General features: G+C 53.4%; 1 protein-coding gene across 1 annotated transcript in view; it reads right to left on the bottom strand.

Moving 5' to 3' along the window:
* AMN (amnion associated transmembrane protein) overlaps positions 1–9,860 on the bottom strand; it is a 17,181-nt gene continuing 7,321 nt past the window's right edge. Inside the window, exons 4-12 of the mRNA XM_042814770.1 lie at positions 6,851–6,938; positions 5,022–5,257; positions 4,379–4,516; positions 4,195–4,297; positions 3,454–3,536; positions 2,873–3,059; positions 1,923–2,097; positions 331–433; positions 1–241 (exon numbers count right to left, since the gene is read on the bottom strand). Of these exons, the coding sequence (XP_042670704.1) occupies positions 131–241; positions 331–433; positions 1,923–2,097; positions 2,873–3,059; positions 3,454–3,536; positions 4,195–4,297; positions 4,379–4,516; positions 5,022–5,257; positions 6,851–6,938 (1,224 nt within the window). The 3' untranslated portion in view covers positions 1–130. The remainder of the gene's footprint in view (positions 242–330; positions 434–1,922; positions 2,098–2,872; positions 3,060–3,453; positions 3,537–4,194; positions 4,298–4,378; positions 4,517–5,021; positions 5,258–6,850; positions 6,939–9,860) is intronic.

Genomic DNA, 9,860 nt, shown 5'->3' with positions numbered 1-9,860 from the left:
TGAGCACTGTGGAAGAAGGTTTATGATTTCCTTCACCAACACTTTTATTCAGGCAGGCATGGCTTGCCCCTGGCCTGGACCTCACCAGGAGCCACATAACGGTGTCCCTGGGAAGGCTGTGGCTGTGCCATCAAGTCTCGGTCTCGCTGGGGTCATATATGGGGTTGAGATAGAACACCTGGCGGGCCTCGGGAGCCAACTCCTGCAGCGTCTTCTCCACACTGCCAGCGCCTGGCAGTTCCTGCAGCAGCGAGGAAAGAGAAGCACTGGGTAGGGAAGGGAAGAAAACCCCCACTGAGGCACCCCCATGCCCCCAGTGGGGCTACTCACCACGTCAAACATGGGGTTGTCAAAGCCTTTCCCACTTTCTGGCTGGGGGCTCTTCAGGTCCTTTGCTGTGTCCCAGAGTCGGGGGAGATGCAGTGCCTGCAGCCTGGGGACAGACGTGGCATCACCCCTTCAAACCCCAGCCCTGCCACTGCCCTCCATACAGCCCCCCACCGAAATGCCACCACTTTAGCAGGCCTGTAGGAAACACGGGGACAAAAGGTTCACGCTGTCTTTGCAATGGGACGTTTGCACGTTGAGCGGAAAGCAGTGAGCGCAGCTCCGGGGCTGCATCCTGCAGGGAGCGCTGGTCAGCCCTGCTGTGCTCTGCCTCTGAGCCATCGCGCTCCTTTCCTGAGCTGAAATGAATTGCCACCTGCTCCCACTGCAATCTCAACAAACACTAATTACTTTTTATCATTACCTTTATCAAGTTATCATTTTATCATCTTAATCACCGTCTTTGCTTTATGAGTTTCTCTTACCCTAAGGCTCCCCATCCCAAGCAGCAGCCAAGGGGGGGCTGAGCAGTGGGTCCCCACTCACAGTATCCCACCGAGCACTGCCTGCCGGGGGAGGCACACCCAGGAACTCCCTCCCCAAAATCTGACCAGCAAATGTCCCACAGGCTGGAGCTGCCTGGGACACATGGCAGGGGCAGGGCGGCTGGGGACACGGGCTCAGTCCATCTCTGGGAGCTGCACAGCCTCCTTTCCCACTGCTGACACAGCGGGTTTCAGAGGCAGGCATCCAACAAAGTGTCAGTGTAGTATAAATCATCAGGCAGCAATTACAGGGCTGGGAGGGTTTTTTTAGATATTAAATGGAGGCACTGGTTTATTGCTGGGAAGTGTTACACCAGCACGTGCCAAGTGGCAGGGGAAGCATCCCTGCTCACAGCCGGCAGAAGCCCTGTGCCCCCAGCAGGTACCAGCACACCTCTCCCATAGTGACAGCAACACCCTCGGTGCTACAAAGTGCTCAGGGTCAGCTCCTCCTGCCCACACTCAGAGAGTTGGGATGAACGCACTGGGGAAGAGCTGCTTCCTGAGCTGCCGTCCCCTTTCACGTCTACAGAACTGCTTTGCATGGCTTTGATGCGTTGCTATTTAGAAGCTGGCAGCTGCAGCTCTCTGTTCCCATCAGGCTGCCAGCTGAAGGCTGCAAGGAATGGGAGATCTCCATGGGTAGCCATGGCATGCTATGCCCAGCAGCACAATGCAGTGCCAAGTAATCTCCTGAGGATGTCCCTCCACTCCAGGCCTTCCACCCACCCTTGCTGGACCCTAGGTGGGAGCTAGCAGAGCATGGCACAGTCGTGGTCTGCCTCTGGGTTACCAATGTAGAATCATAGAATCATTAAGGTCAGAAAAGACCTCTAAGATCATGAAGTCCAACGATCAACCCATCACCAAAATGGCAATTAAACCACTCCCCTCAGTGCCATATCTCCACAATTCCTGAACACCTCCAGGGACAGTGATTCCCCCACCTCTCTGGGCAGCCTGTGCCAATGCACTGCCACTCCCTCTGAGAAGACATTTTTCCTAATATCCAACATAAGCCATATGCTGCTGCAAAAGCCTGGTCCATACCTCAGCTTTCCCTTCCTGCGGAGGTAGAGGAGACCTCCAAGCACCAGCAGAGCGAAGAGCAGCCCCAGGACAGTCCCCAGTGCGATCTGCCTGGAGGCATGGATTGCCACCTGCCCGCCGAGAGTGCTGCCAGTGGCCACCTCCACACTGCCAGCTGAAATGCCCAAAGCTTCACCTATGGGGTGGCAGGAAGGAATGAGGTGAGAGCTGGAGCGTATAAGGCTACATGAACACCACGCTGTGATGCACCACCCTGTGATGCAGAGATGTGGAGTCCACATCCTTGAAGAGATTCAGAACTCACTTGGGCCAGACACTGAGCAACAAGAGGGCTGGGCTGTCACAGGGGTCCCTGCCAACCCTGATACCCCTGCTCCTGCAGTGCTGTTCCACTCACACCACTACAATTAAAACTGTGAAATTCTGGGCTAAGCAAAGCTCACTAATGAAGTCATTAGAAAAGCAGAGCATGTGTGTGTTAAGAAGGCACAGAGCTGTCTATGTTCCAGAGACCAGACAGAAGGGACACGGACTTCAGGCAGAGCACCAAAGCTCTTCGCAGCATGTGCCATTTGCAGGCAATCAGGAGCTCCAGCTGTGCCACTATTACAGCCCACAGCTCCCAGCACCACACTGGTGGCACAACAGGGATGGGGTTGTGGGAGGGGGCGAGGGGGGACTGGGTGGTCCCAGAGCCATGACACCAAGAATGGCAGAGTTTGCAGAATCAGAGAATCATTAAGGTTGAAAAAGACCTCGAAGATCACCTCACCCACCCCACCGTGCCCACTGACCACATCAGTGCCACATCTCCATGGTTCTTGAACACCTCCATGGACACTGACTCCCCCCCCTCCCTGGGCAGCTGTGCCACTGCATTGCCAGTCTTGCTGCAAAGTTTTTCCTAGTATCCAACCTGAGTTTCCTTTGATGCAACTGAAGGCCATTACCATGCTGTGCGATGTCACCCATGATGTCTGCAGCCAGCTGCTCCGCAGCAGTGCCTGTCTGCACCCCGGCCTCACCATCGACCAGCACAATCTGGATGACAGGTATGGAGCCCCGCGGGAGGAGTCCCAGGAAGGTCTGAGCCCTGTGCACCTTGGAGATGGCCATCTGAACACCGGCATACTTGGGCTTTCCAGAACACAACAGACACACACAGCCCGTGAGAGCAGCAGGTAGAAATGAATCCTCTCTATAGACAGCTATGATGGATGTTCTGTGAGGGTCATCTATAAATCTTCACGGCAGCCCCACCACAGAGCTGCCATTTCTGCTGCTGTGTTCCTCCTCCAGACAACTCAGAGCTGAGAACCCCCCCTCCCCATGCTTGTTTCCAGCAAGCCCCCCTTGGGTGCAGCAGCCAGCAGCTAGTTTTCACCAAAACTGAGCAGAGTGGGTGTTACGGGGAGCAAGGGAGGCTGCAGCAGCCCCCAGGGCAAGACAGCACGTCTGAGAAGCCAAACCTGGTAGGTGAAGGCTTCGGATGGTGGGGAGCTGGGGAGCACCCTGCATCCCTGGGACATACCAGGCTGAGCCAAGCTTGCACCACTCTGTCCCGGTATTGCTGCAGGTCAAATTCGGGCTTAAAATCCAGCGTGACAACAGCTCCTGCAGTTCAAAAGCCGGCAGACAGACAGACAGTCAGAGCCCAGAAAGGGCAGAGCACTGTGATGGTAGCATGACTCTGGTTGTCCCAAAAGGCACCTGAGAACCCCCAGTATCTCCATATTGCTGCGTCACCCTGGGCTCTAGGAGGGCTTTCTCCAGGCAATGGGGCCTGAAGAAACCTCACCTCTCTCGCTTCCCTTCTGTCAGTGGGTTTGGGCTTTTGTTTCCCATGATATTCCAGCAGGAAGCCCCCTCCCCCATATTTCCACAGGAAGCTCTGCATTGAGACACATCTCAAGGCTGCAGCTCAGCAGCGCTGCCGTGGCTTTGGCTGTGAGGCACAGAGGAGGGGACACGTGTTCCCTGTGTCACTGCGCTGCATTCGGTGATTCAAACATTTTCCTTGGAAAAAGCACCGGCAAACACTTGCCGAAACATGAAATTCTCCTAATGGCTTTTAAACGCTCTGCTTTTGAGAGCACATCAGAGGAACACATGGTGCATTTTTAATGAATTTGGTACTACATTCCAAGTAACTCGGTACGAAAAAATCCCCCTTATCAACCTGCCAGGTAGAGGAATGGATAAGCGCCCATTGCTCTCACTGTGTGTGTTTTATTTTCAAAGAAACGACACGGACTCCGTGCGCCCCACTCACCGCAGATCCCACAGCAGTGGCCGATGGGCCGCAGAGGGCTGTGGCACGCCAGTGCCGGGCACCGCTCCGCCCTGAGCAGTGATGCACAGATGCGGTCTCCATCCTAAAGAAGAGCACGGCAGGGTCAGTCCCTCCTTTCCCCACTTTCTTTAGATGGGAAGACATTGCCCCCAAAGTGCCTCACCTGGGAGTTCCCGCAGGCACAGCCGGAGCTGTGGGGACAGCGGGTGCCCGTCACCTGCAGGGTGGCATTGCCATGGAACTGCAGAGCGGCAGAGGGGCTCCTCAGGTACTCAGCCCACGCCTCAGTGCTGCTCAGCTCCTGCAGAGGGAAGAGCGAGAGGCTGCCGTGTGACTCCAGCTCCGCATCCAGGCCAGAGGACTCGGACTATCAGGTTTTATCAGGTCCCCTCACGCCTGGCCCCAAAATGGCAGAGCCTGGGCAGTGCGGCAAAGGAAATAACAGATTACTGATGAGATGTCTTCCACATCTCCCGCTTCTGAAGGCAGCGCCTGTTTCCACTGCAGAGGCTGTGATCTTCGGCTCTCCCGACTGAGAGGGATGGGGATTGTCATCTGCCTGGGCTGCAGCACAGCAGGCTGACAGAGGTTCTATAACTATCCCTCTGATCAATTATACACTGATACGGAAGCAAAGCTGGGAGACAACTGTGAGCCCACAGGGCACGCTCAGGCTGGGGCAGGAAGGCAGCCCCTCGGTGGCACAGAGGATGCCAGTAGGGAAATAACCCCAAACCCATCAGGGTGCAGTGCTGCAGCTCCATGGGAAGGAGGTGCCAAAATGGTTTCCCACCAGCTCCCCATACCTGACCCATGAGTGAGATGCTCTGAACGGGGATCTCTTGCCGCGATGAGTCAAGGTTTACACTGAAGGAGGTTTCAGGCTGGAAGATGACGTGGTCATACTGGCATGGGACACGTTCCTCGTCCAGGAGGAAGATGCAGCCTGCTGGTTCCAGGTCTACTCTGTAGGACACATCCTGCCACAGCTGGGGGTTGAACCACGAGTGCTGCTCAGCATTGGCAAAGCTCAGCACTGCGCCTGAGAGGAGCGAAAGGAGAGGTGAAGCAGGAGCTGGCTCCAGCCTGCAGCCACTGCTTGGGTAAAGCTGGTGCAAAACTCCAGCCCCAGACCCCAGGAGCTCTTTATTCCTCTTCTTTAAAGCTTAACCTTACAGTTAGGGAGGAAAACAGCCACAAAGCCTAAACTACAGTTAAACTGGGTAAAATCAGTTATGATAACTGATTTGCAGACCAGCAGAAACATGCTCAGCCTTATTATGAGCAGATAACCCCCAAACCAGAGCACCATCCTACCACTGGCCATTTCCCTGGTGGTCACACTGTGCCCTGCTTTTGCTTTCCTTTCCCCACAGCTTCCCAAATCACACAGCACATGAGATTACCTGCATTCATTCTAAAATTGTGCTTTCAGGAATTCATTTGGGAAAGCTGCCCAGAAATGCCTGTTGTCCCATGAGAGCACCACATGGCCAGGTCAAAGCCTTGTGTGCTTGCAGCCCAGAAACCAATGGTATCCTAGGCTGCATCGAGAGGGTGGTAGCAGTAGGGCAAGGGAAAGGATTGTCCCTATCTGCTCTGCCTTCATGAAGCCCTGTCTGGAGCACCCAGTCCTGGGGTCCTCAGCACAAGATGGGCATGGAGCTGCTGGAGTGGGTCCAGAAGAGGTTGTGAGCACAACCAGAAGGCTGGAGCACCTCTCCTCTAGAGGCAGGTTGAGAGAGCTGGACTTGTCCATGCTGGAGGCTCCAAGGAGACTTCACTGTGGCTTTCCAGTACCTAAAGGGGTCTACAGGAAATCTGGAGTGGTACCAAGCACCAGGTATCAGGTACTGTAGTGATTAGACAAGAAGTAATGACTTCGAACGGAAAAGGGGTGGGTTTAGATAAGGAAGAAAATTTTCACACTGAAGATGGTGAGGCCCTGGCACTGCAGCCCAGAGAGCTGGTGGTGCCTCATCCCTGGAGATGCCCAAGGCTGGGGGGGATGGGCAGCCTGAGCTGGTGGGGGCAGCCAGCCCATGGCAGGGATGGGGCTGGGTGAGGTTTAAGGTTCTTTCCAACCCACACCATTCTATGATTCTGATACATCTCCCCGGCAAACAGCTTTCAGGTAAATAAGCAGCACTGACAAAAAGCTGCTGCCTGGCTCATTGGGAATCTCAGTGTGAAACTGACAGGAGGCTGAGGGATGTGCCAGCGCCCAAACATCAGTGTGCAGACACCTGTGGGGCTGAAGGGCAGCTCCAAAACATCATGGTTCAGCACTCGGGGGCCCAGCTGTGTAATCCGTAACCGATTTTTCTTTAGCAATACCATGGCAAAGCAAATGAGGGCTTTGATGTGGCTGCATGCTTAACAGGCAGGGTAAAATACAAACAATATTTACCTCTCTGCTACAACTTCAAAGCGTCCCTGGCTATAATTACTTTTTTAAAAGACAGGTGATCTAGCAGAAGAAGAAAGATGCGATGTGAGGGAAGCCATCAAAGAGAAGGCAGGGATTGAAGAGGGGTGAGTCACCCCGCACCGAGGTGGGACAGCAAAGGCCTTTGTAGCAGTGCTGGTGGCAGATTTGGGAGTTAATGGTGGCTGTCAGCCTGGCACACCATACCTGAGCCACATCCCGGGTCCCAGCTGCCATCGAAAGCTGCAAACCCAGAGCCGGATGCCAGCAGAAATTCTCCATTCAGGGGAAGGTACTAAAGGGAGAGAGGGATGCAGAGTGTTACTGTGCGGCCCCGCTGCCAGCCACCCAGGCTTGTCATCAAATAACAGTGCTAATTATTAGATTGCCAATTGCACTCACCATCTCCAAGGCACTTTACAGTCATTAGGAGTCACCCTCCCTGTGCCCTGTGTAATGGAAAGGTATTGTCTCCGTGTTCTACAGATGGGGATGCTGCAGGGTTGCACTTTATTTTATAGCAACACAGAAAACCACGAAGCGTTCAGGGAAACGAGCAGGAAAAAGCAACTTAAGCTCTTTCCACAGTTCCCTCCTCCTCCTGCTTACACATGCTCCTAATAACTCTGAAACAGTTTCGTACATTTGGATGCCACGCAAAACCTAATTCCTTTATGCTTAGATGTGTCTCTGCTGTTGGGGAGTAATAGTTTCTGGTGGTTCTGGCTGGGCAGAGGACTGACTAAGGGATGGGGGCTTAGAATGGATTTCTTGCCATTGCTCAGGCAACACAGCCAGCTTGGTGGCACCATGCTCGCCTGGTGTGAGGGAGGTCTGCAGGACAAACACCGCCCCAGGGCTGGTTGGGGAGGATTTGTAGCCACCAGCTGGCACAGCTGCTCCAGGCCAGGCTGCAGCAGGTGACTGAGTCAGGGACTCACTCATAGCACACAGCTTATTCAGCCCAGCTCATTTTCCGCTTAGAGACTGCCAAAGAAAAAGATTGGGTTTTCCCCTCGTATTTTCATGCGTCAAGGAGTGAGTGATGCTCAAGGCTCTGCTCTCCTCTCACTCATTCCAGCAGTGTAGCATCATGGAATCATTAAGGCTAGAAAAAACTTCTAAGACCACCCAGCCCAACCCTAACCCACCCTCACCATGCCCACTGACCGTGTCCCTCAGTGCTACATCTCTGCAGTACTTGAGCACCTCCAGGGATGGTGACTCCACCACCTCCCTGCCCGCAGCTGGCAGCCCTCCAGGCTGAGCTGTGCCCACACACCGTGGCCTGTGCTCACATAGAAACGTGTTGGATAGGATTCTGAGGTTACATTGACATAATTGGTCTTTAAATATGCATGTAGGTTAGAAAAAGCGAGACTTATGACTGAGTGCTGCATGTGGCTGTAATAGCTCTGTTCCGGAGGTGGTTTTGCCTAAGGGTGCTCAGTCCCACACACGACCACCTTGGTGGTGATATCAGATTCAACAATATCATACGTTGCTCTGCTCTGGACGCAAAAGAGGAAGGAGTGAAGAGGTAGATTATTAAGGTATGACTATCTTCTACCCCCAAGGTATGTCATCTCCCCACCAGATATGTTTGCCTATGGATGAGCCCATAGCATGAGCAGTGCCTCACCGGAAACCATGCCATCATGTTCTCCAAACCTCTATTACTCTTGGGCAATTTTTCCAGCACTGAAGCACTGAGAGAGGCTGAAAGACCTGCTAGGAAAATAAACGTTACCCTTTGTCTGACAATGAAAAATTCACATCTACTGACATTTTGAGGATCAGGACTCAGCCTGCTTGTAGCTGGCCAAGCTCTATGCTAGGAGCTTCCTTTACCAATCAGTGTACCCTGCCCTGGTTAGTTTTCCCCTGAGCCCACACAGGAGTAGGTGGTGGTACACACTGGGGAAGGACTCTTCTCCCTGAGCCACTGATGGCTGGAGCAGTGCCAGTCTTTCACCACCATCTCCAGGTGGGTGAGCCCTGCCTGATGGACATTGCTTTCCCCGGTAGAGTTACCTCTACTAATGGTCCTACTCTACCCCAGCAGAGTAGGAGCTTTGGCTACAGCTATGTGTTGGAGCATCTCAAACACCCCCAAGGGGCCATGCAGGATGCGATGAGCTTTCCTGTCCAGGAAGCTATTCCTTTGGAGCTTCACAATTCAACAAGGAGGAGGAAAAAACTTCAAAGGCCATACTTAGACAAGTACGTACATATATGTGTGAGCTGCATCACTCTCGCTGCTCCCAGGAGCAATGCAAAAACGTTCTGTGCATGCATTATGCCCAGAGCAAAGAAAGACAGCCTGGTAAGAGCCTACTCCGGCTCTTGGCTTGGATGTGGAGAGAGCAGGAAGGAGGTGGGACCTCTCTGGAGAAGATGCAGTGACTCCTCCACCTCAAAGACCACAGCCCTGGGCTGCAGGGAGTTTTCCAGCCCAGGAAGAGCTGTCCATATGTCCCATGAGGACACGACTGTGGTGTCCCAGCCCGACTGACCTGAACAGTGCACTGTGAGATGGGCAGTGGAGTTGCCTCATCTGCAGGAGAACAAAAATCAAGAGAGAACTCCACACTTCTGCTTTGCAGCAGGAGTTTCTGAGGCTGGCCCTAGCACCAGCAGCTGATGCCATTTTCCCTCCACCAGTGGCCTTAATGGAAGTCAGTGGGGAGCCACTCAATGGTTTGAAATGAGCTGGGCAAGATCCCCTGAGGTGCACGCACTGCTGTCCAAAGCATCTTAGTTTGTAAAAGGTTTGCACATTCTCTCTCCTTAAAAGAGCAAAGGGTTAAGCAACTGGGATCACTGCAGAGCACAAACAGAGTCTCTGGTTGGGCAGCAGCTTTCTGCATTTGGGAGTTTTGTATAGGAATTACATATAGGCTGGGCCCCTTTCCAAGTACATCTTGAACTGAGCAGTGACATGTACCAAAGGAACAGAGCCAGAAGCTGGCAGTTTCGTCTGCTTTCCTTGGCTCCTGCCAACCTCTACTCCACTGCCATTAATACAGCAGGCTCACAGTCTCACTAATCATTTCCCATCCCTGACACTGGTAGATGACTTATCTCCTTGGTCTTCATTACCAAATGTAATGACAACTGAAATGCAGCCATAATTTTTCTCATCCAAGCCAGCAAAAAAAAAAAAAAAAAAAAAAAGGGGAGGGGGGGGGGGGGGGGGGGGGGGGGGGGGGGGGGG

This window comes from Centrocercus urophasianus, unplaced genomic scaffold (assembly GCF_019232065.1).
Source record: "Centrocercus urophasianus isolate 14NV4802_14NV808 unplaced genomic scaffold, USGS_Curo_1.0 seq_14, whole genome shotgun sequence".
Taxonomy (NCBI): domain Eukaryota; kingdom Metazoa; phylum Chordata; class Aves; order Galliformes; family Phasianidae; genus Centrocercus; species Centrocercus urophasianus.
The sequence above is the reverse complement of the archived record's forward strand: the minus strand, read 5'-3'. Positions and strand labels throughout refer to the sequence as shown.